General features: G+C 39.7%; 1 protein-coding gene across 3 annotated transcripts in view; it reads left to right on the forward strand.

Moving 5' to 3' along the window:
• Positions 1–18737, forward strand: part of SLC27A6 (solute carrier family 27 member 6) — a 124025-nt gene extending 105288 nt beyond the window's left edge. For all 3 annotated transcript variants that reach the window (XM_045020122.1, XM_045020124.1, XM_045020123.1), the window contains exons 7-11: positions 8750–8840; positions 12089–12287; positions 13085–13182; positions 15342–15472; positions 17200–18737. In XM_045020122.1, coding sequence (XP_044876057.1) covers positions 8750–8840; positions 12089–12287; positions 13085–13182; positions 15342–15472; positions 17200–17376 — 696 coding nt within the window. In that variant the 3' untranslated portion in view covers positions 17377–18737. The remainder of the gene's footprint in view (positions 1–8749; positions 8841–12088; positions 12288–13084; positions 13183–15341; positions 15473–17199) is intronic.
• Positions 18738–26990: the final 8253 nt, after the last annotated feature.

The following is a 26990-nucleotide window of genomic DNA, read 5'->3' on the forward strand; positions in this document are numbered from 1 at the left end:
AAAGTTAGTGATTTCCTTGTACAGATACATTTTGGCGAACAGTGAACACCGTCTAGTGAATTTCTATGAAGAAGACCGTACCGGACAACAAGTGTCACGTGGTCTCCAGAGAAGCACAACATTTTGGGCTACGCTCTGATTGGCTGCGCCATTGCACAGGAGAGCGGAGAAGTCGGGAGAGATAACAGAATCCCTCTAGAATCCCTCTAGAATCCCTCTAGCAGAGAGTCCTGGTAAGCCTTACAGTACATTATGCTTATCAGTCGTGCTAAAGGCAATCTGGAAATCAGATACTATGACCCTTTTGCAGCCACTCCCGACACTGCAGGGGAAAGATCAATGTATGCTTTTCCTGTGTGGCCTACAGCACGTGGCTGCTAAGCGCGGGGCTTTGTTATGCAAAGTATAAGTAAACCATTAAGAACAGTAACTATTCGCTAATTGCCCTATTAGATGCAGCACTTCAGTAACGAGATTACCCTGAGGCGTGTCTCTCGAGTGCAGAAAGAAAGGATGTTAAGGGAAGCACTTCACCGACCGGGACCCTACGCGGCCATGCTGGTAGAGGCGATGGTTCCCCTGTATCTGAGGATGTCGTGGCGTGGAAGAGTGAGCTTCACCGGAGGACCAAATAAGGCACCTCTTCCTCGAAACCTCCTGCGGAGGGTATTTGAGGAACTGTTTGAAGCATTTGTGGAATTGTCCATGGAGGACTATTGTTCCATCCCAATCTGTGTAGACCTACTGTTCGTTTAGTTTCCCTTTAAAAACTTTTAGATATAGTATTTATAGATAGAATTTATATTTTTGGTATACATGTTTTCGAGCAAATAAATATTTTCTTGTTTATACGACTTACCGCCTGATCCTTCCCCTGACTCTGAGTCCAGGTTCACGGCCGGTGAGGGTTGGTAGGGGATCTCTGTGAGGGTGAGGAACAGATCCTGGCTGTCAGGGAAAGCGGCATTGTGTTCGCTGTCGCCTGCGCCTTCCTCCACGGACCCTTCGTCGTCTTGCCCATCGGCGAACATCGAGTAGGAACTGTCCTGGCTCACTATGCCATCCACTGAGTCCACGGTCACTGGTGGGACAGTGGTGGCAGACCCACCGAGAATGGCATGCAGTGCCTCGTAGAAGCGGCATGTCTGGGGCTGTGCTCCGGAGCGTCCGTTTGCCGCTCTGACTTTTTGATAGCCTTGCCTCAGGTCCTTGACTTTCACGCGGCACTGCATCGCATCCCGGCTGTATCCTTTCTGTGTCATGGCTTGGGAGACCTTCTCGAAGGTCTTTGCATTACGCTTGTTGGAGCGCAGCTCCGACAGCACAGACTCCTCGCCCCACACAGCGATCAGATCCTGGACTTCCCAGTCTGTCCATGCTGGGGATCTCTTTCTATTCTTGCATTGGGCTGACTCCTCTGCTGGAGAGCTCTGCATCGTTGCAGGTGCCGCGGAGCTCGCCCCGATGTCAAAGCAAGAAATGAGATTCTAACTGTCCAGACAGGAAAAGGAATTCAAATTTTCCCGGGTCATTTCCTGTGTGGCTGCTCAGAACATCCAAGCTCGGACTGCTGTCCAGAGCGTCAACAGAGTGGTGCACTGTGGGATAGCTCCCGGAGCTACTAAGTTTGATTTGCATCCACACCTAGCCTAATTCGAGCTAGCAAGTGCGAATTTAGCGTTACTCCACCTGTCGGGGTGGAGTACCAAATTCGAACTAAGGAGCCCCCTAGTTCGAATTAAATGGCTTCCTGGTGTGGACGGTTGAGCGATTAGTTCGAATTAACGCTGCTAAATTCGATTTAAGATCCTAGTGTAGACCAGGCCTTAGTCTTTCTGTTTCCCTTTATTAACTGTTAGGATTTTTGCATAGAGATGAAACCCATAGGATTTTATACAATTTACTTTAAACCCCTACAGATTTTAATAGAAAAAAGAGATCATTTGTATCTAGTTTTTTGAACCATCCTGGATAGATATTCTATAGAAGGGATAAAATGTTCTATTAAATTCCATCGCTAAATAACCCTACAGAAAGATTGTCCTTTTTATAATAAATTCTGTTAGACTTTCCCATACGGCTCAGTAGGGGAAAAGATGGAGCGGTTCTTTCTTTATATTGCATGAGGGATTCGTCCACTCTCATTGAGTTATTGTTTTTAGTTTTAGTTTTTGTAAACCCCTTCCTTCACCATCCCTCAAGACCTAGTGTCACAACAGCCATCTCCGAGTTAGAAAACTATAGCAGATGGATCTTCCTGTGGATCCTATTAACACCATTCCTTTAAATGGCTGGAGAGGTTCGTCTCTAAGAAACGTCATCCAAGGGTTTAGATAATTAAGTGATAGGTGTCTTCTTCAGAATTTCTACCTCACTAGACAACCAATTTAACCTTGTGCTATTATTGAGGCCCAGTCCTGCTCTTCTTGAAATCAAGAGCAGCACACCCATAGTATGGAATTTTAAAAAGCAACTAAATATTTAGCAGCATAAATCCCATTGATTTAGAGTGAGATTTGTGTTCCTAAGTCACTTTGGTGCATTTGAAAATTCCATCTATAATGTTTGGTAGGTTCTTGATCAGGCCCAGAGTTGTTATATCTCCCTCTGTGGCCTTCCACCCCGCCTTCCCCCTATGTCTTTAAACCATGGAAGGTGTGGAATGTTGTTTTATTTTTGTTTCATACATTGATAAAAATTGTACTGTTTATATACCCAGAAAGGAAGATTGATACTTTTTCATGAATATAAAATAAAGGTGCTATTTGTTCTCCTCTGTGGTTTAGTCATATGACTTGAGTTAGCAACTGTAGACTAGAAGTTTTAAAAATTCTGTTAATGTGATTTATTTATTTTTGTAACTGGATAGTGAAGGTCTGCAGACATTTCTGCTGTAAATTCTAACCAGTTAGCATTCCTGTGCCCTATCAAAGTATCTATCTAATTTGATAACATAACTGTGAAATCTTCCCTCATCCTTTCCCAAAAATGAAAATGTAAAGAATGTAAGCCCTCTCATGAACAGGAAATGGCCACTCTGCTATTAGTCTAAATTAGTTTATAATGTCTTTAAAATATTGCTCAAACTCTTTCTTCTCCAGAAAATAAACCTGCATTAAGGGCTAGATTCACAAAGAAACGTAGGTGTGGTGATACTGAATGTCGATGGATAAATAATTTAAAAAAATTCAAAGTACAACAGCTTCAACAGGAGAAAGTCAGGGAGCCCCACATCAGAATATCCCATAGCCTGGTGGCTAGGGCATTCACCTGAAAGGTGGCAGATCCCTCCAACCCTCTGATGCAGCTGGTACTGGCCAACATCAAGCAGTATACAGAACTACTGTATAGGGTTCACCAGTTTGATTCAGTATAGAGGTTCCTATATTTGTACATTGAGGTGATGAGTGTGGAACAGAATCTAAAGATACTAAAGCTGACAAAACTGGTTCAGGCTCCGAAGATGAAAGCGAATTTTCTGTCACTAACTGCCTTCTCCTAAAGCAAGGAGGCAAAGACTAATGTGTGATTGATGTTCCATTTGCCAAATTATAGGTAATGTGACAGATACAATGGCAGGAACCAGAAAATGATCTTCTGTCAGCCAAATTGTACTGTATTATATTTTCAGTTGTGTGAAGAAAAAGGAGAATGCTGTAGTAGTGTGCCATGCATCCGAAGAGCCACTGAATGTGAGATGCTAACTGGAAATTGGTGCTCTTGTCTAGGAATAATTTAGTTTATTTGCACTGTGTAATCTCTAGGTACAATGGATCCTGTTGATATGTTTGAAGGTATAGTTACTATGAACAGTTTTTAAAAAAAACAAGATGTCTATATGCCTCATGTGAATAGAATTAATGCAATAGAAAATGGGAGCCTACATCTGCTAAGGAAACAAAATTTGCAGAGGCCTCTGAACAGGAATGCACAGAGCAGCTTCAGACCTTTTATGCATATATTATTTGTGTGATGCATAAGAAGTTAGGCATGAGACTTCCATTATTACTGATCAAAGATGCATGGAAAAGACACTCCATATTACCCTTAAAATGTACCCCGTGCTACAAGAGAGAAAATGCAACAGGAGTGTGGGGAAAGGGAACTCATATGTCATAAAAAGTGGTAACAGGGAGTACAAATTACTACCTACCTAAAAATCAGCTTCTAAAAACTTTTATTCAGAACTTTGCATGTAACATTTTTTTGCCAGTGTTTTAGTTAAAAAAAAATTGTAAGAGCCTGAAACTTTCTTCAGTACTCATGCTGTGTAATACCTTGTTCTGTTGTTCTGTAGAAATCAGTGGGACTGCTTGCATGATAAGGTACTACTCTACATGAGAATGGATGACCGAATCAGGTGCTATTTTAACCTTCTTATCTGATGGAAAGCTTGACTGTGGCAATCAATCAAAAACATTTTAGCATTTTGTTGAGGCTTATTACCTTTCTTTCACAGAACAAAGAATCTCAGGACTGACTGACCCAATTCTAGTGGAGTTTGTTTTTTGTTCCTAATCTTAAATTTTAAAATAACAGAACAGGTACTTTTTAACATGAAAACGAAACTTCATGTAAAGTTTTAGCTAAAGCAGATATAAGCCTAGCACGAGTATGTGTAAGTGAGCTGGGAATCACACCCCTAGCTCATAGTGGAGATGCAGCCTTAGGGAGGAACAAGTGTTCACACTGGGAACTTATGTGGAATAGCTATTCTTGGCTATTTTCCTATGTAGACAAGTGTATACATGTAGCAGTTTGTTTTATAAACATCTGCCATTCAGCCAGGGCTGCCCAGAGGATTCCGGGGGCCCAGGGTCTTCGGCGGCGGGGGGGCCCTTCCGTTCCGGGACCCGCTGCCCAAGTGCCCCGAAGACCCGCGGCGGGGGCCCCCCCGCCGCCGAATTACCACCGAAGCGGGACCCGCCGCCGAAGTGCAACCCGGTCTTTGGCGGTAATTCGGCGGAGGGGGGCCCCGCCGCGGGTCTTCGGGGCACTTTGGCGGCGGGTCCCGGAACGGAAGGGCCCCCCACCGCCGAATTACCGCCGAAGACCGAGCTGAACTTCGGCGGCGGGTCCCATTCCGTCTTCGGCGGTAATTCACCAGCGGGGGGTCGTTCCGCCCCGGGGCGGAAGGACCCCCCCGCCGGCGAAGACCGGGAGCGAAGAAGCTCCTGTGCCCGGCCCCGCAAGAGTTTTCCGGGCCCCCCGGAGCGAGTGAGGGACCCCGCTCCAGGGGCCCCGAAAAACTCTCGTGGGGGCCCCTGTGGGGCTCGGGGCCTGGGGCAAATTGCCCCTCTTGGCCCCCCCCTCTGGGCGGGCCTGCATTCAGCAGTAGATTACCTGTAAAATTTCCGGCTGACAAACTAAACCAAAGGCAAAAGCTGATACATATTTTTACTGGTCCATTGTGAGTTTAAAATATAATAATTTTAAAAACAATTTTTAAAACATATTTGAATTGAAATATTGTATTTGAAAAGAGCAGCGGTGTGACATTATGATGATACTGTTAGCTAGAAAAAAAGATGGTCCTGTAGTTAGGGTATTAGCACAGCACCTAGAAGACCCAGGTTCCATTTCTTACTCAGCCCCAGGCTGTCTGTGTGACTGTGGGAAAGTCACTTGGCCTCTCTGTGCCTCAGATCACCATTTTATAGATGGGGATAATAGCACTTCCCTACCTCACAGGAGCATTGTGAAGATAAATGCATTAAAGATTGTGAGGTGCTCAGATACTATGGTAATTTGGCCATATAAGTACTTTAAGTAGATAAATAACAGAGCAACATAATCACAGGGCAGTGGGGATACAGTGTATGGTCAGATTGCAGTTTAGCTGGTTGAAAGGTTCATGTGTTGTATAATTATTTATTTATCCAGTAAAAAGGTTAAAATTAGATGAACGATCCACTGCATTACACTGTGTAGAATAATACAGTAATGTTTGTCTACATCCCTTCTTTCCCCATCATTTGGAATAGCCAAGATGAAACAGATTTAGGTCTGTAATTGCAGCAGTATGATGCAGCACCACCTGCTATGCCAAGGTGACTCCAATTCACAAACTTTAATGCAGAAGGAAAGCAGCTTGCACATAGACAGATTTATGGTATTACAGATGCTGACGAGTAGGTTCAGTAAATCTCAGTTCACGTGTCCAGTCTTTAGATCATTGGGCTGATACACAGTAGTGTACTGTTAGAAGTACTCTTCTTTAGACCAGGTGTTTAAACAAAGGTTCTTTTGCTTCATGCTCTGGGTCTCAGTGAGATCCAAAGATGCATCTTTGGTCAGGGAAATCAGGTAATCTCAACATTTCCTCTGTCAATGAAACAGATTGCGCAAACCAAGTTGTACTTGAGTGCCTAATGACAATTGAATTATCATATGCAGTCAGTTGCTTTGCTACCAAACTCTAGCCTTTACATTATAAAGCATTTTCAATATATCTAATACAAAAAGTACTGTTTATAACTCAGGGTACGTTTATACTTACCGCGCGGGTCGACGCGGCGAGTTCGACTTCTCGGAGTTCGAACTATCGCGTCTGATCTAGACGCGATAGTTCGAACTCCGGAAGCGCCGCGGTCAACTCCGGTACTCCACCGCGGCAGGAGGAGTTGGCGGAGTCGACCTTGGAGCCGCGGAGTTCGCTTCCGCGGCGTCTGGACGGGTAAGTCATTCGAACTAGGGTAGTTCGAATTCAGCTACGTTATTCACGTAGCTGAATTCGCGTACCCTAGTTCGACCCCGGGGCTGTGTGTAGACCAGGGCTAAGTTACAGTATCATTCAATTTCATATTACAAAAGGTGTGCACAGTGTGCAGCTGCATTCACTAATCCAGCATCCAGCCACCACAGACTTGATTCTTTCTAAATTGTCCCCTGTGCTAATTAGTGGTTGCTATAAAAATTCAGGCATCAGTGACAACAAAATGAATAGTGGTGTGATCAAGTTAATGGATGATAAAATCGTTATACTATTCAGCCAAATTAATTGAAGGCAAATGAGCATTTTATGTTTTAGCATTTTATCCATTACATGAGACATCTTCCTAATCCCAGTCCCTAATTACATTGTATTTCTTGCTGGTGAAAAAAGGTGCTATGTGATTAAAATATATATTTATAATTGTTTTCTCCCACACTGGTCCTGTCAATAATTCTCCTGCAAAGATTTCCAGAAATCGTTTGTTAGTCCTACTTTTACAAGAACGACTGATGCACTTCTTTAGGAGACAGAAGATGAGAAGAGTCAGGAAGCAGGCTAGCTGAATGCACAGAAGGATAAGTGAATATCTGATAAGAAGTGCACCCCGCCCATACGATGACAAAGACTCTGGTTCTAGTTATCATTTACATGAAAACCGCTTTACACCACTTGCAAAGGGCTCTTAGGCCAGGCCTAGACAACAGACCTATATTGGTATATCTGTTGTTCAGGGGTGTGAAAAATCCACACCCCTGAGCGACATAGCTATACCAGTCTAACTCCCTGTGTAGACAGTGCTATATTGATGAGAGAGCTTCTCTTGCCGACATAGTTACAGCTGTTGGGGAGGTGGATTAATCATCGGCAAAGGAGCATCTTTACTAAAGTGCTACACTCGTGCAGCTATACCATAATATGTGAAAACAAGCCCTTAGTGTAAATGAGAATCAGGTCCTGAGTATTCAGTGAGAAAAAGTACCTGGGTTTTTAATGTTGGCAAGAATATGGGGCCCAGTCCTGCAGCCAGGGCCAGATTCTGTCTAGTCCTATGCAAGAGGGTGCAAGAAGCCTTTCACCCTAGCTTCAACTCTGGTGTGCAGCCCATATAGGGGTCAGTCAGAATAGCAATGTCTGTGATTGGGAGAGTATAGAAACTTCTGTCCCTATGCTCTTAGGAGTGCACAGTACCCAAAAGGAGGACGTGAGGCCCACTGAGGAGGACTGGTGCCCAGCAGGGAGAAGTCTGCAGTCCATAAAAAAGTATAGTAGTGGGAATGCTCCCCTGCTTGTTGACATTTAGGGAAGTAGAATGCTCCCAGTCTTCTTGTTCAGGTAGTGCAGCTGTACAGCTTTACCAAAATGAGGCTTTTCCTAAGAGCCATACTGTAGTGCTGAGTGAGCGTGAAAGTTGTTAGCATCCCAAGAAGTGCTGCTATTGGTTCATCTACAGTCCTTTTCTGACATTTTAATCTGCTCTTCACAATACTTCCCCAATCTACAACTTCAAGCATTCTCACTAGCAAGCAATGCTAAAAACCGTGGGCCAGATCCTCATCTGGAATAAATTGGCATAACTCCATTGAAATAAATGGAGCTACACTGATTTACACCAGTTAAGGATCTGGTCCCAGGAGTAGTTTTTGTAGCAGGCTCTGCTAACAAATACTGTAGCTAAAGTTGCAGATCTGATTCTATTATTATGACATCCTGGTGCAGATTCTGGTACACTGCTCCAATGTATATAGGGGCCACAGTTTTGCCACAAGATGCTGTATGAAAATAAGTGAGATTACATATGTGTTCCAGAGATATTTTTAATGTTACAGGGTTATTAAAATCAGATGTTGCTTTTCTTCAGTGAATAGTATAAGTTTATCTTGTGCATTTTGTATTTACATAAAACTGGATTCTACATGTAGGTAAAAAAGATTTGAATGCTGTACATAAAATTTTTTCGTTGCTTACTTTTGCTGCCACCAGATGTCGCTGTGTTTATAAATAACTGATGGTCCATCTGTTCTCTTCTCTTTTCAGCTTTTTTCCCCTTTTGACTTAATCAAGTATGATTTTAAAAAAGATGAACCAATTAGAAATAAGCATGGTTGGTGTGAGAAGGTTAAGAAAGGTAAGCATTCATTATAACAGGATACATCAAGCCTATAAAAAACTTAGTTTTTTTTTAAAAAATGAACTGTTATTGTGTTACAAGTGATAAAGCGCCAACATCAGCTAATAATAACGTATAACAATGTGTGCCTACAAAATCAGTAGGTTTAATGACATTTTTAACCATGTGAGGCTTTAGAAGCACAATCTTTTAATGGTAGACAAATGCCTAAGGACAAAAACACAAATAGGGAAAAGATAGACTTTCCTTTCTGCTTGAAATTTCAAAATTTATCAGAATGAAAACCTTTCTAAGTGTTAGAATTTTCCAGACAATGAAATTCTGAGTTTTGACAAGTTCTAACTGTATCCTGGAAAGTAGTGGCTCTGAAAAGATTTTAAGATTCACTGTGGACAAGCAACTCCATGTGAGCTCTCAGTGCGATGCTGTGGCAAAAACGGCTAATGCAATCCTTGGCTATATAAATAGGGGAGCAGTGAGTAGGATTAGGGACATGATTTTACCTCTGTATAAGTGATTGATAAGACATACTGTATACAGTTCAGGTTTCCATATTTTAAAAAGCATATTGTAAAATTGGAGAGGGTACAAAAAATAATTAGAGGGCTGGAAAAAATGCCTTACTGTGAAAAACTAAAAGAGCTCATTCTGTTTAGCTTATCAGAAAGATTGAGAGACTACTTGGTACATGTATAAGGAGAATGCTTTCTGGATGTTATGCATTAACCAAACAAAAGTTATAGGACTCAGTACAGGGGTAACTGGGTAAAATTAATGGTCTATGATATAAAAGAGGTTAGACTAGATGTTCTAGTAGTCCCTTCTGACCTTAAACTTTATGAATCTAAGAAAAGCAGGGCAAAACCCTGTTATATAGTCTTTTTATGCCTTCTCCAGGATTTGGTCCTAAACTCTTTGTAATGCTTGCCATCCCTTTTGTGTATATATTTTATTGGAGTACTTTTCTCTGCTAGAACAATGTAACCCTCTGGTTTTACTGTTCAGAAAATGCTTAAATAAACGTGAGACCCTACAATTAAAGTTTGTGTGTGGGGGTAACCCCAGAATGCTCAGGGACACAAGCAACCATTCCAGTAATGTGCTGTATACTTTGTGTTTCGAACTAGTAGTCCATAGAAGTATTCCACCCATGCATTCTATGTGCAACAAGCAGACTTATTTCCTCCTCTCCTAACTTGTTTGGTATTTTCTGAAAATAGATTTGGTTAACTTTCATAAGTTAACTGGCAAAGAAAGAAAACTGATTCTGTATAAATATAATCCACTTTACTTTGCTGGCTTCAGTGAAAACTGCTGGAGAGCTCAGTACTCTTCAAAATCAGGCTATTTAAATATGGATTTAATACCTAGCTTTAGACACACATTTTTTCAAATCTTGGGTATTTTATTTTGAGTATTAAAAGGAAACTAATGCTGACAATTACAATTCAGTAAGATATGTGAGGTCTAATCTTTCTTGGCAGGTGCACTTTGGTAAGTGATATCCCTAAAAAAGAGCAGAGCCTGATCCTCCACTGCCTTGCATCTTGTGTAGTGGTATTCATCCTGTAAACAGTTAATTGGTATACGAGGGAAGGTCCTCACCTGGATCCTCACTGGTTAAAATATACAAAACAAAGGGTAGGAATAAATGGTCAGTTTCCAGAATGGACAGAGGTAAATAGTGGTGTCCCCTAGGGAGCTGTACTGGTGCCAATGCTGTTCAACATATCCATAAATGATCTGGAAAAAGGGGTAAACAGTGAGGTGGCAAAATTCGCAGATGATAGAAAACTACTCAAGATAGTTAAGTCCAAAGCACACTGCAAAGAGTTACAAACGGACCTCACAAAACGGTGTGACTCAGCAACAAAATGACAAATTAAATTAAATGTTGATAAATGCAGAGTAATGCATATTGGAAAACATAATCCCAACTATAGATATAAAATGATGGGGTCTAAATTAACTGTTATCACTCAAGAAAGAAATCTTGGAGTCATTGTGGATAGTTCTCTGAAAACAGCCACTCTGTGTCCAGCAGCAGTCAGAAAAGCAAACAGAACTTGGGGAATCATTAGGAAAGGGGATAATGATGACACAGAAAATATGATATTGCCTCTATATAAATCCCTGGTATACCCACACCTTGAATTCTGTGTGCAGATCTGGTCGCCCCATGTCAAAAAAGATATATTGGAATTGGAAAAGGTACAGAGAAACAAAAATGATTAGGGCTATGGAAAAGCTTCTGTATGAGGCGAGAGAAAGAAGATTGGGACTTTTCAGCTTGGAAAAGAGATGACTAGAGGTCTATAAAAATAATAATATATGGAGATGTACCTATCTCATAGAACTGGAAGGGACCTGGAAAGGTCATTGAGTCCATCCCCCTGCCTTCACTAGCAGGACCAAGTACTGATTTTGCCCCAGATCCCTAAGTGGCCCCCTCAAGGATTGAACTTCTAACTGTGGGTTTAGCAGGCCAATGCTCAAACCACTGAGCTATCTCTCCCCCAAAATCATGACTGTTGTGGAGAAAGTAAAAAAGGAAGTATTATTTACTTCTCCTCATAACACAAGAACTAGGGGTGGTCACCAAATGAAATTAACAGGAAGGAGGTTTAAAATGAACAAAAGGAAGTATTTCTTCCACAGGTTGATTGTGCATTGTGTGAACTCTACATCAGAGGATGTTGTGAAGGCCAAAACTATAACAGGGTTCAAAATGGAACTAGATAAGTCCATGGAGGATAGGTCTATCAATGGCTATTATCCAGGATGGACAGGGGGGCAAAATCATGCTCAGAAGTGTCCCTAGCCTCTGTTTGCCAGAAGCTGGGAATGGGCAACAGGGGATGGATCACCTGGTTGTCTGTTCTAGTCATTCCCTCTGAAGCACCTGGCATTGGCTGCTGTTGGAAGGATACTGGGCTAGATGGACCATTGTTCTGATCCAGTATGGCCATTCTTATGATCTTATGTAATGTAAAACACTATCTTTCCTATTTGGCAGCAGTTTATACATACTTTGGACAATTGCAAAGGACTACAGAAGGTGCAAGGCAGTAGAGCATAAGACACACTATTGTTTTTTGGTCTCATAGAACAATTCCATCATGTTGAGTTGGGTATATAATATCTTAATATTGTAAGTGTAGGATATGTAGTCAATTAACATTAATGTAAACATTAACTATCCTGTGATACCTTACATCACTGTTCACCTTAACTTTTCTCTATAGGTGAGGCTGGTCTTCTCATTTCCAAAGTGAATGCAAAGAATCCCTTCTTTGGCTATGCTGGGAGTAAGAAACATACGGAAAAGAAATTACTCTGCGAGGTGTTTAAGAAGGGAGACATTTATTTTAATACAGGGGATCTGATGATTCAAGACCAAGAGAATTTTCTTTACTTTTGGGACAGGATCGGGGATACTTACAGGTACTATCTCTATGTCCTTGTTAAAAAGCATTGGTGCATGGGATAGGATAATATTGCTTGACCTATTTTCCTCCTCTCCTCTCCTCTCTCCCAAGAGTCTCTGGTTCATATCCATTCTTGAAGTATATAGCAGTGCTAGTGTTTAATTTTGTGAGCAGCATGCAACCATACCTAACTTCATTTTGTGGCAGGTTTTCATTCAAAGTCCCTCGTGATCCTTCTCATGAGCATTCTAGCAAATGGTGTCTTTGTTGCAGGGCAAGGAGACTTGGCACACTGAAGTGGAGAAATATATCAAACACAGTAGATGTCTACATTTGGTAGATTTAGCTGAATATAAATTATGAAAACACTTTATTTCAAATTAGGATAGGATTTACTTGTTTTCATTTATTTATTTATTTTTAAATGCAGCTGTTTTAACAAAGCTTACTCTTATGGTGATCAGAGCATCACACTGACTGGACATGCTAGAACAAATGTAAGGTATATTTAGTCCAGTGTATTCATAATTCCTATTAAAGGTAATATTACTATTATTAATTTGTATTATTATAGTGTCTAGGAGCCCCAGTCTTGGATCATGACCCCATTGTGCTGGGTGCTGTACAAACACAATGGAGTCAAGGCCCATGACTGGGGCTCCTAGGCACAATAAAAATATGAATTATTAATTATTATTAATAATAATTTTACCTTCCCCCAAAGAGCTTACATCATCCATCAAGAGTACAGTATGCTCATATGTTTTCATTTGGGTACCGTGTTTTTTTTTCTCCACTCCTTACTCCATTTAGATGGAAAGGAGAGAATGTTGCAACCACTGAAGTTTCTGATGTCATTGGTATGTTGGACTTCATACAGGAAGCCAATGTATATGGTGTTCCTGTGCCAGGTAAGACCCTGTTATCTCTGGAGGTTTTTCCGTAAAGTCATGCTGCTGTTCCTCATAACTCTTATATTTTGCTTTAAAAGTTATTCAATCACTTTTAATTAACTTGGCTATTTAATATTCAGCTCTCTAAAAAGCTCTTAAGAATAGCTCAGATAACAAAAGATTGTGGATCAGCCATTTAACCCTGTACTTTGATGTATGTGAAATATGAGAGAGACAATATGATGTTGTATTGTTATAAAGGTTATTTTGCCATGAATTTGGGACTACTGCATAACTTGAATTAATCCTCCGAGCATCATTAATATGGCATCTGGGAAACCCAAACATTTGTATGGAAAAATAGAAACATTTCAGCAGAGTAAGGAAGCAAAAAACTTTTAACCACTTAAATTAAAATATATATTCATATATTAAACTAAGCATTTGAGCTAGTTTGATTTCACCTTTTAACACAGTCCAGTAAACTAGCTCTGAGGGAGAATTTCCCTGGGAACCTAAAAAGAAATGAATGAAATATGTAAAACAGTATGATAATAAGAAACAAAAATAAAAGTTTGCCAAAAATAGTCTGGGCCTGATTTCCATTTATGCTAAAGCCTCTTTACCCTCCACTGGGAGGGTAAAGAGGTTTGAAAGTAGGTGCAAGTTTAATTTACTTGCACTTTAAAGCCCCTTTACCCTGAAAGGTAAAGGAGCCTTACTATAACTGAGAATCAGGACTACTGTGTCTACAGTGGTCTCCATTATATATTCAACATTGGCCAACAAATAGCACAACTTTTACCTAAATTTAAAAAAGGAATAATTGCAATATCTCACATGCCACTGTGGGGCGACTTTTGGCAAATACTGAATTTTTAATGGCAGCCACCCTCTGTGTATTAAAAGTAAGAAACTACATAATTGCAGGGTGATATAAAAGGGTTTATTGTTATGACTTTAGGGTGGCTGCTTTACTCCAGAGTGGCAGAGGCACTCAGCTGGAATAGCTTGCGTAACCTATAAGTGGATAATAAGGAAGGCTAAGATTTTTTCACAGATATTTTTAGTAAGTCATGGACAGGTCACAGGCAAAAACGAAAAATTCACGGAAGCTGTGACCTATCCCTGACCTATCCCTGACTTTTATCTGGGACAAAATGGGGATCTCCAGGTCCCAGCACTGCCTGAAGCAGGGCAGCTGTGCAGGGTCGCTTGCAGCAGGTAGGGGTGGGGGAATACCCCTGCTGCCTGCAGTTCTGGGAGTTCCCTCACTGCCTGTGGTGGCTGGGAGCTGTGGGGCACCCCTGCCTCCCATGGCAGCAGGGAACTGTGGGGTACCCCTGCTGCCCGCAGCTCCAGGGGCTGTGACAGCCAGGAGCTGGGGGTTCCCCTACCACTGGCAGCGGCCAGGAGCTCAGGGACCTGCCAGAGGCAGCAGAGGTACCCTGCAGCTCCATGCCCCCTACAGGCGGCGGACTGAAATCACAGAGGTCACTGGAAGTCATGGATTCCGTGACTAAATCATAGCCCTACTAATAAGTAATGCAGTCATCCTAAATAGAAAACTATTCCAAAAAGTTCTAGAAACCTAAGTTGTATAGTTATAACTTTTCTTTTCCTCCAGACTTGACAGTTATTCTCAGACATTCCTATAATAATTTCCCCCATAAAATTTGTGACAAAATGTATGATATGGTGATGAAGTATAAGGAATTCATTTGAGACTGCCTACATAATTCACTTATGGTTTTGATACATAAGACTAATGCAGTCATTCCACATTTATTCCAGTTAGGCTTTTATGTCATTTTGTGTGTATATTTTATGGTTTGATTGAAACATAAATAATACTACATTCTTATTCGGACAAATTTTCAGAGGGGAGGAACAGCTCAGTGGTTTGAGCATTGGCCTGTTAAACCCAAGTTTGTGAGTTCAGTCCTTGAGGGGGCCATTTAGGGATCTCTGGCAAAAATCTGTCAGGGACAATACTTGTTCCTGCTGTGAAGACAGGGGACTGGACTCAATGACCTTTCAAGGTCCCCTCCAGTTCTATGAGATAGGTATACCTCCATATTAAAAAAATAACATATGGTTTTTAAAGTCAAGTTATACTAAAATTGGAAATTTCTAAATTATGTAGCATGTACTTAATTTTCAACTTTTTTTCACAGATCATGAAGGAAAAGCAGGAATGGTCTCTGTTATTTTGAAGCCCAATAAATCATTAGATTTGGAACAAATGTATGAACAAGTTGTGACATATCTACCAGGTTATGCTTGCCCGCTATTTTTAAGACTCCAGGTAATTTACATGTATTGTGCAGTACACTTAAATATCCACATGTGAACAGAACACTGACAAAGATCATAAAAGGCAATATGGTGGGTTGAAGGGAAGGTATCTGATGGTGTATTGCACAGATTAATGATATGACCAGTCCTATTTACCATCTGCATTTATGGTCTAAAAGGGGGAATTACACAGCATAGTAATGGAATTTGCACATTATGCTAAACTGGGAGGAGTCATGTACAGCTGTGAGGACAGAGATAATACAAAGAGATTTAGAGAGATTAGAAATATGGACACAGAATAACAAATTATATTCAGATTAGTAAATGGTACCTAATTCATCTGAGGAAAATAACCTGAAATCTATATAGTTAATGGGAGAGAGAGAGCTGGGAAGAAGTAATGCTGAAAGAGAAGGGGTGATAGTGGACAGCGAACTAGACATGCATTTGCAAAGTGACATAGCCACAAAAATGCCAAGGTATCATGTATTGGAGCAGAGTTAACAGACCTTCTCTATATGGCTCTGATGCTCCTGTACCCGGAATAGTGTATTTAATTCTGAGCACATATTACCAGAGAGAGTTTGACAAATTGAAGGGAGTTGAGAGGAACATCATAATCATTATCAGGAGGCTGGAGGAAAGGTTAAGAGCAAACTGTGTATTGTTTGTTTAAGCAACAGTAAAGGTGCAAGAGGTAATGCTACGCATTTCTGAAGGGTGTTAATAGCAAGGGGAGAGAGGAATTATGTATTGTTCTAAATGGGGAGTTATAAATGGGAGTAGCAGAATGAAACTGAGAAAAGCAAACTAGACTAAATAGGGAGGAAAAAAATTCCTGATAGACAAATATATTAGGCTCTGACTAGCCTACCATACCGCTTTCCCTCCCCCTCCTCCCTGCCCCCCTGCCAGGAAGGAGTGATTTTAAAAATTAGACTAGGCAGAACATTACAAAGTATTTAGTAGATCTGCATAGCAAGTGGATGGACTGGATGATCCAATATGGCTCTTTCATATTCAGTTTCTGGGTATTAGTAACACACCTAAGGGAACTTATTTGGGGAATTCAGAGATACTCGTATACATTATCAATAGAGGCTCTTGATTGTGACAGTCTGTACTTTGTGAACATCTTCCTAAATTTTGTCTTTATAAATGTTCACAAACGCAGAATAGTTAAGAAGCTATTTCAGTCAAATGTGGGCCCTCCTATAAAGCCTTTGATTTGATACTACAGTTGCAAGGTCCAAAATGCAGTTTGCAACATTCTTCCATCTTGTTTCAAACTCTTGTGCCATGCCAGCATGGGGATTCTGTGGCTCAGTCCCTGAAGAAGGAGGGAGTAAGAAAATGTCTCTCTAATTTATATATGTTTGTGTGTAGAAGAATATTTAATAGAGGGACAAGGAAACTTGAAATGTGGCCCAGCCGAGGCAACAATAAAAGGGCTAAGACCCAGATTGAATAGGAGGGAGGGTTAATTGTTGTCACCATGGAGTTGTCAGTCAGCAAGAAACACTTCTGTTCTGCTCCATGTGGTTCTGGAACATAAGCAGGAAATTTCACGCTAATCTTGATTGGGCCTCAGTTACTTAAGGGATGGGCTGCAAATTTGGAATCACAGTGTGAGCCAAACTTACACTTCAGTCAAATAGGTAGGTGTCCATGCAGACAAGAGAAAAAGCATTAAATATTTCCACTTAACCTTAAATAACTTCCTTTCTCCCCTAGGAAACAATGGAAATGACAGGAACTTTCAAACAACAAAAATTTCGGTTGGTGAGAGAAGGCTTTAATCCATCTGCAATCACTGATCCACTTTATTTTTTATACAGTTCTAAAAAATCTTATGTTCCATTAACCAAAGAACTTCATGACAAGATCTTATCTGGGCAGCTGAAACTTTAATTAGTGTTAAATTATTAACAGATTTGTTAACTACTTTGTAAGAAGCAACAAGTGCACTAAGTAATATTTCTATGTAGTTTGTATTCTTGATATTTTGCTGCCATACCTTTTTGGATTCAGAAGTTTTACTACACCTTTCATTTGTGACCGTCACTGAACACTAATAATTTTCTACCTCCTGAAACACCAAATAGTTATATTACTTATAAAACATGTTTAAAATACATCATCTTTGTGATATAGAATATCAGGGTTGGAAGGGACCTCAGGAGGTCATCTAGTCCAACCCACTGCTCAAAGCAGGACCAATATCCAGGCACATTTTTGCCCCAGATCCCTGAATGGTCCCCTGAAAGATTGAAGTCACAACCCTGGGTTTAGTAGGCCAGTGCTCAAACCACTGAGCTATCCCTCCCCTATGTCTTGAACCTTTTTTCTATATCAGACATGAATGAGTGATATTTACAGAAAAATAATAATATACACAGAAATAAATTATATTGGAAAAATATACTAGTGTTAGTACTGTTGCTTGAGACTAACATCTATTTTACTGTAGTTAATAGTTTTCCTGTACATTTCATAAAGCCTAATAATTATTTATAAAATGATAATATTAAAAAGGAACTGAAGAAAGGTAGGGAGAGAAACACAACAAACTATAATTTTCCTGCTCTATGAAAACATTGACTTAAGCTGCTTAGGTTCAATACATGGAAAGCATACAGTGTACATTGTTTTTATCTCCTTCCTTCATGGCATCTGGATCTTGGTTCTGTCCTCATCTGATTCCTAATCCACTTACATTCTGCATCATATTTAAATTCCTTGTCCACACCTGAGATGCAAGTTTACTGCTCTAAGGGCCCAGTCCAAAGCCGTTGAAGGCAATGGTGATTGCTCTGGCTTTTTCCATTCACTTCTATACATGGGGGAACTATCCCCCTTCCTGACCTTGTTTTCCATAATCCAGTCTTAACATGCACACACTCCTAGAGACCTACAAATCATAACGCTCCCTTCAAAGCAACATTAACAATATAAATAAGAAGAGAGTTGGACACCAAAAAACGCTCTTTACAAAACATGGAACTAATGAAATGTGTGGCAGCATCACTGCTCAACAGCATGTCTTTTTGTTGCAGTCTGGTCCCTTTCCTTCATTTGTACCTTTTCTCTTTAGATTGTAAACTCCTGAGGGAAGAGTATAGTGTCTTGTAAACCAACTAGCACATTTTTGGCATTGGATAAAAAATATCCATGCATTGATGTGCATAGTCCTGATCTGTTGGGTAGTGTCGCTCAGATGTAGTTAGGACAAATGGATTGGAAGTCATTGCCAGCTAATGGCAAAAATTGTTCTTAAGACATATATATAATGTCTTAAGAACAATTTATATATTTATATATATATATATATATAAAACAAGAATATTAGCTCTTCAAAAGATTCATTTTAATTAACCAGCGGGTGCCTTGTTTTCTTAATGACTGATTGGGATTATTATTTATAGGTATTTTAAAATTCTAAACATACATGCTAAAACACTGTTCTTAAGAGTTTTAAAATAAAGTGTAAAAGTTAAAATAAGCTGTATTTGTGTCAGTCTGATTTGGGATTAATGACAAAGTTTTGTTCTGGGATTGGTTACATTATGGTCCTCATAGAGGACAGATTGCTGGATTAAAAAATATATTAGGTTAGATTGTCTCCTCTCCTGAACAATCCTCTTATGCCAAATTTCTCCAATTAGTCCCCCAATCAGATGTGATATTTACAGACTTTTATAGAAATTGAGTATTCTACTCTCATTGTTCAAAATATAGTGATGCTGCTGCTGCTATTCAGCACTGGACACATCATCTCTTTATCCAGTATGATTATAGCACAAAGACCTCCTGAAAGTAATAGTCTAAAATGTATTACTTACAATTTACATCTTCTACTTTTATTTTTAAAAATTGACTTTAGAAGTCTATTGAAGTTGTGTTATTAATGTTTATACTAGAATATACAGTACAAATACTGTTTGAGATCAGGATGTTCAATGCTATTGGCCTTTAAATATTGGTTTAATCTTTGTCCTTTTGCAGTCCTTTTTCAGAATGCAAATTTGATTTGGACCTTTAAAAAAAAAAAAAAAAAAAGGTCCCAGCATGAACGAACACTACCTGACATGCTCCAGCAACTCTCAGGGCTGATTTATCCTTGTCATAAAGAAGGCTGCTTTAACTTAGGCTGGCTAGCAACAGCCTTCAAGGGCTGTCTGTTAGCTGTGATCACCAGAGAACAATAGAATTTCAGCAAAAGTCATGCATTACATGAACCAATTTGCTATGTAGAAGATCTTATTGGCTCAACAAAGGTTTAGATTGTGGTTCTGGCTACTCAGCCAGCCAGAGGAGTGGCTGAATTACCACTGCCGGGAGAGTGACTCCAGGCAGACATGGTAGGGCATGTTCTGGGTGCGCTATATTACCCTTTGCCCCTAACAAAACAAATGGGCAGGGATTGTGCACAGCTATGGTGGAACAGGTTGGGTACAAGAAAAGAGAGCTACAGCAAAGTACTCCTGACCCTGCCCTACAGCAAGAGGCCTCTCTGAGATGCAATACCACCCTGAGTTTCTCCTAGGATGGTGCAATTTACATATCCCCCTTACTCTTCTTTACACAAGAAACTTTTACCAGGATAATATCGGTTAGAGGCATGATTCTTTACATTTTTATAACTGCAAGAGCTTTAGTGTAAATACATTTAAACTGTCAAAAATGTCCTTATGCCACTTTATTTTGTTTGGGGAACTGAGTTATTTTGCCACAATGAACCATGTCTCCACTGGGGAGTGGGGGTGCTGATATAGCTGTCTCAGTATAGCTATAGTGGGAAAGCCGTTCTAGCATAGACCTGCTGAATAGGCTCAGCCTAGTGACTCAATCTAAGCCAAAAGGGGAAAAAAAAATCTTAAATTCAGTTTTGAGTTCAGACAATATTTTAAGCACATTTTGCAAATAGGTGATTGAAAGCCTTGATGCATATTATCTGAATTCTAATATTGAAAGAGTTCTGATTAATTATGCTCTTTAATTCAAAATGACCTGTTGTGTGCAGATACTCACAGTTTTCTAAAAGGTCAGTGATCCTTCAAACACAACTCTAAGTGTTTACTGTGTTCAAGGAAACAAGTCTGTTTTTAAAGTCTTTTTTAAAAAAAAAGGCTTTGCTAAGCTTTCCATTTGATATATGGCCGGATAATACATTTTAGTATACAGCTGTATTTCATAATGGAACTTATGCATTTGTGACAGAGGCTAATGAGATTACTGTGTGTATAATAGAAATGTAAGTGGACAAACTATTTGTATTGGTTTCCAGATCAGACACCCTTTGATTAATTTCACTGATGCAGGATATGTTTATAATCAGTGCTGACATTTTTTATATTTACATCAGTCAAGTCAATAGTTTACAGGAAGTATACATTCAAAACACAGATCTGAGTTTTGAAAGTGGAGCATTTCATGTCCTATTAAGTGAACAGATGACAGATGTTTAAGAAAAATACATTTTTCTGATTGCAGTTACTCAGCCTAAGTAAACATATTTGTTAGTGATGATGAGGATGTTTTTGTATAGTTTTGGGTTTGCATTCCAACTGGTGGGTGATGGATATGTGAGGCTACAACTGGCCTCTTCCTCACCCCCCAAAACCCCACACAATTTTAATAGAAGCATAGAAATATAGAGCTGGAAGTGATCTTGAAACGTTGTGAAGTCCAGCCTCCTGTGTTGAGGATGGAACAAGTAAATCTAGACCATCTCTGACAAGTGATTGTACAACCTGTGCTTGAAAAGCCTTCAATGCTGGGGATTCCACTGCCTCTCAGGGTAACTATTGCAGTGCTTAACTACCCTTAGAGTAGAAAGTTTGTCCTAATATCTAACCTAAATCTCCCTTACCGTTAGAGTAGAAAGTTTGTCCTAATATCTAACCTAAATCTCCCTTACAGCAGATTAAGTCCATTACTTCTTAGTCTGCTTTCAGTGGGCCTGGAGAACAATTGATCACCATCTTCTTCATAACAGTCCTTAACATACTTGAAGACTTATTATCAGCCCCCCCCCTGTTTCTTTTTCTCAAGATAAACATGCCCTTTAACCTTTCCTCCTAGGTTATATTGTCTAAACTGATCATTTTTGTTGCTTTCCTCCAGACTCTTTCCAATTTGTTCACATCTTTCCTAAAGTGCCCAGAATTGAACACAGTACTTCAGCTGAGGCCTCACCACTGCCAAAAGAGAGAGAGAAAATTACCTCCTGTGTCTGACATACAACACTTCTCTGAATACACCCATAATGATATTAGTCAATTTTGCAACTGTATTGCATTGATGACTCATATTCAATTTGTGATCCACTATAGTCCCCAAATTCTTTTCAGCAGTGCTACCACTTAGTCCCCATTTAGTAGTTGTGCATTTAATTTTTTCTTCCTAAGTGAAGTATTTTGCACTTGTCTTTACTGAATTTCATCTTACTGGTTTCAGACCAATTCTCTAATTTGTTATGGTCATTTTATATTCTAATCCTGTCCTCCAAAGTGCTTACAACCCCTCCTAGCTTGTTGTCATCTCCAAATTTTACAAGCATACTCTCCACTCTATTATCCAAGACATTAATGAAAATGTTAAATGGTATTGGACTCTGGACTGACTCCTGTGTGTCCCCACTAGGTACACCCTGCCAGTTTGATGGCAAACTTGTTGAGAACAGTTTTTCAAACAATTGTGCCCCTACCTTATAGTATTTTGATCTAGACCCTATTTCCCTAGTTTGCTTATGTGAATGTTGTATGGGATTGTGTCAAAAGCCTTATTAAAATCAAGATATATCATGTCTACTGTTTCTGTTCTATCTACTATGATGGTAACCCAATCAAAGAAGGAAATTAGGGTGGTTTGGCATGATTTCTTCTTGATAAATCCATGCTGGCTATTCCTAGGTGGCATCCAGAACTGAGGACAGTACTCCAGCTGAGACCTTACCTGTGCCAAATAGAGCAGGACAATTATGTCCCACATCTTACATACCACGCTCCTGTTAAATTACCCCCAAAAGGCATTAGCCTTTTTTGCAACTGCATCACATTGTTGACTCATATTCAATTTGTGATCCACTATAATCCCCAGATCCTTTTCAGCACTATTACTGCCTAGCCCCATTTTTGTAGTTGTTCATTTAATTTTTCCTTCCTAGGCGTAGTATTTCATACATACATTACTAAATTTCATCTTGTTGATTTCAGACCAATTCACTGATTGGTCAAGGCCATTTGGAATTCTAATCCAGTCCTCCAAAGTGCTTGCCACTCTCCCAGCTTGGTGTCATCCACAGTTTTTGTAAGCATACTTTCCACTCAGTTTTCCATGTCATTAATGAAAATATTGACTACTACCAGTCACAGAACAGGCCCCCTGTAGAACCTCACTAAATACATCATCTCATTTGACAGCAAACCATTGATAACCACTTTCTGAGAATGGTCTTTCAACCAGTTATGTACCCATTTCATAGTCATTTCATCTAGACCACATTTGTTTGCTTATCATGGTAGATTGTGCATGACATCTCTAATCCAAAGATAAACAGAAAGATAGTATTGTTTTATAAAACTATTTGTAATCCTACATTTTGTCAGCAAGAAGGCCAGTGGTATAAATTTAGCTGATTCTTTTTCCATTAGAGTAATAATCAAGGCTAGGAGATAATCTGATAGATGTCCTGTTCGTACATGAAAGCACTGTAATAATGTTTTGTTTCTGGGATCATGTACATCTAGAAAGTCATATTTCATCATAAAATGAAAAAAAAACCCTCATCCTTTTTAAATGTGGCGCCTATGCCCCTATTTCCATTGTGCAAGGCATATCCAATTTGTCTGAAGAGACGGTTTCACGTCATATGAAAATATCTGTAATCTGTCATTAATGGAATGTTTTTGTTGGGATATTCATGTTCAAGATAATAGGACTGACTCACCATTGCTTCACTGCCATTTTACATGAGCACAACTGCATTAGAGTGGAGAATCAGGCCCTGTTATGCTATTCAGGTACAAACTTGAAAGAGTCGGAGTCTGGGGATTGTAGCCATTCTAGTTCTTGTGTATTTATTTCAAAAACCTTTCTGCTTCTTGTGATATATTTAAAAATGAAACTTAATTAGCAAAATTTTAATCTTTTTGGTTTTATCATTTGTATGTAAGCCAAAGTATTACAGAAATAAGCACGGAACAGTATGCAGCTCATTAGGATATACCATAACATTAAATGAAAGCTCTGTTTTAAGTCATTGATTAGAAGATTTAATTTTCCTGATTGTTTTAGAACAATCAGAAAAGCATTAATCATAAGGAACATAATAAAACACCCAATTTATTCACATTGTGAGGTGCGGTCAGAGTTTTGCTTTCTTCTCTAAATTCCAAATAATGTATTTAACTATTCCGCTTGAACTATTTTCTGAGGATTATTGGACACAAGAAGGATTTTAGCCAGTCATCACCCAGAACTGGACAGTACTGAAGTTTTTATTCACACAGCTGTTCTCACTCAGTTGAATTCAATGGAAATCAGATGAACAAGTGCAGATCTGCTGCGGAAAAAGAAGGCCCTGACTGGGAATTACACCAGGAATGGTTTTGGCCCTACATATCCAGTCACATCTCTCCATATTCACAAAAATGCAGTTCAATTATTTACTTTTTAGACCTGGCCTCATTTTATAAGCTATTCTTGAACAATTAGTCATGCAACCCTTGCCCCCCCCCCCCCCAATAGTGGCATCACTGAAAAGGCCAAGAAAGCCACAGCACAAAACGTTCAGAAAGGCAAGAAACAGTTTTATTTCTTGAGATGTGTTGATTCTTCTTTTGCCCTGAAATTAAGAAACAGTGTTCATTGCACTGGAGCATACTCACAATAAATAACTTTTGTAGTTTATCAAATGCTTCAGTTGCACTTGGGCGCATAATTGCAAAAGGAGATGGCTGCCACTCAGACCTCGCTACCATGAACATAATCCGTTACTTACACAGGTGTTCCATACCTGGATGGAATATAAGGCCACACATTCTGTTCTCCTACAATTTCAAATTTTCTCTGTGCTAGGCATCTTAACTCCTCTGCATTCTGTTTCTCCATTAAAATAAAAGTAAATCCTATGGAAGAATCAGGCATGGAGTAAATCTTAATTTAATGCACACTCAGTCATGGATCAAGGATTTCAGGAATTAAATCTATCAGTCTCAGGAGTAATGGAAACCTAAATCTTTGAATAGCTGCTAATGCAGATATTTGTCAGGCAGATGTTCCAAGTAAGAGAAATCAAGTTAAAAAACCTTTAAAGGAGCATTTGAGTTTGTAAATTACATCTGCAGGATAAAATATTAAAAACTGGGCAAATTAAGAAATATAGAGTATTTGTCTTTAATTTTAAAAATAGATAAAAATGAGAATGGTCCCTGAGAATGGAGGAACAGAAAGGAGAAATCTCTTCTTCTGAGCTCCATTTTTAATTTCTATAGTTTCTACAATGTTAATATTTGTTGATATTCTTTATTCTCCATGACATATCAATTACAGCTGGAACCACTCTTTTTGATTTAGTTACTGTATGCCGAAAGGAAAAACAAAGGGACAAATTCTGAAACTACTCTGATGGCCATGGTATACAAACAACAGAATAGAGCAAAATTCCCTTTGACAACAATGGGAGTTTTGGTTGATTGAGGGCTACAAAGTTTGATTCAAAGTGACTTTTTATTATCAAAGTCCAAAAGCCAACTTGTTAGGCCTTATCAAATCTGCCATGCTAGGCTTCACATGTCATTTCCCCTTGTAGTTCCAGACAAGTCTGCTTTTTTGAAGTCCATTATTCTGCTGCTTTCACTCCTACCTTTCCTTAGAATCATGAAGTCTATCACTTCATGATCACTTTCACCCAAATTGACTTCCACCTTCAGATTGGCTAGAATCAAATCTAAAATGGCTGTTCCCCTGGGTTACTTCCTCCACTTTCTGAAACAGAAAGTTGTCTCCAGTACATTCCAAGAATTTGTTGGAAATGTTGTGTTTTGCTGTATTACTTTTTCAACAGATGTCTGTGTAGCTAAAGTTCCCAGTTGCTACCGGGTGTTGTATTTTGAATATTTCTGTTATTTGTTCTAGAAATGTCACCTCCTCCTCTTCCTGATTTGATGGCCTATAGTAGACCCCTATCCTGATGTCACCTATATTTTCCAACTTTTATCTTTCACCAGAGACTTTCAACTGGTCTTTCTCTCACTTTCTTCTGGACCTGAGAACAAGTTATGTATTCTTGATGTATAATGCAACAGCTCCTCCCTTTCTTCCATGCCTGTTCTTCCTCAACAAGCTGTACCTCTCTATACCAATATTCCAGTCATGAGATTTATCCCAACAAGTCTCTGTGATCTCGATTAAATCATAATTCAGTGTATGTATTAATACATCCAGTTTATTTCCCATACTCCTTGCATTTGTGTGTAGGCATCTAAGATGCTGAACAGATTCCTACACTGATTTTCCTTCTGTTGTTCCTAGGACCTTACCGTAATTTTCCATGCTTCCCCCCTGCCACCCCACAACATCTAACCCTCTGTTAAGGTTGCCTTTTTTATGCTTACCTGGTGGCATTTGTCGCTGCAACTTTTAAACTTTGTTTAAAGCTCTACTCACCAGGTTGGCAGGTCGATGCACAAATATGTTCTTCCTCTTCTTGGTCAGATGGATCCTATCTTCTTTCCAGCAGTCCTCAGAACAATGTGTTCAGTTCCTAGGGTGATCAGGGATAATCTAAAGGTACAGACTGGAGACCAAGGACACTGTTCTTTCTTACTACACTGGGACAGGAATGGAAGACGATTGGGTGGAAGTGGTGTTCTTAGCCACTGCTTCCTACTTTCTGGCACAGTCTGGAACCTGCCCAACCTGTGATGTAAGTAGCTCTCAGTCTCAGTACAGTGTCTCTGGCTAAGCCAAGACCCTTCCCCTGGCCTGTCTCTTTCCTCCCAATATGGAGGGACTTGGAGCATGGTTAGCCTTACAGGCCTTTTGCCAGCTCTACATCAATGGGCAAAGCCTCATGCTCAGAGGATAGTCTTCAGGGAGCCACTCCTGCCCCCTTTAACACCCATTTGTACTGCCAGAGTGACACAAAGGGGCTTTTAGTGTAACTGTAAATTGGGCCCCAGGCGTGGATAAAATAGGCCTATGACACAAGTTAGGGTCTAATTTGGGCATAATTCTCTCTTCCTCTGCATGGTAGAGGCAGTGAAAGTGATCACATTGGCAATCAACCTATCATACACATTTCAGATAAACAAACCTTCCACTAGAAAATCACATTTCTATATATCAGATTTACCTCATTTCCTCCCCATTCCTTTAACTGGCCTCAAACATGATATTTGTTAAGCTCATCATATGCCAAATGCTTTATAAAGACAATGCCCTCCAAGTACTTTCTGCCAGTATATTGTATGTAATCACAGCAATATGCATTTCATGATGGTACAGATATTACATACATA

Source organism: Mauremys mutica, chromosome 6 (assembly GCF_020497125.1).
Source record: "Mauremys mutica isolate MM-2020 ecotype Southern chromosome 6, ASM2049712v1, whole genome shotgun sequence".
Taxonomy (NCBI): Eukaryota; Metazoa; Chordata; order Testudines; family Geoemydidae; genus Mauremys; species Mauremys mutica.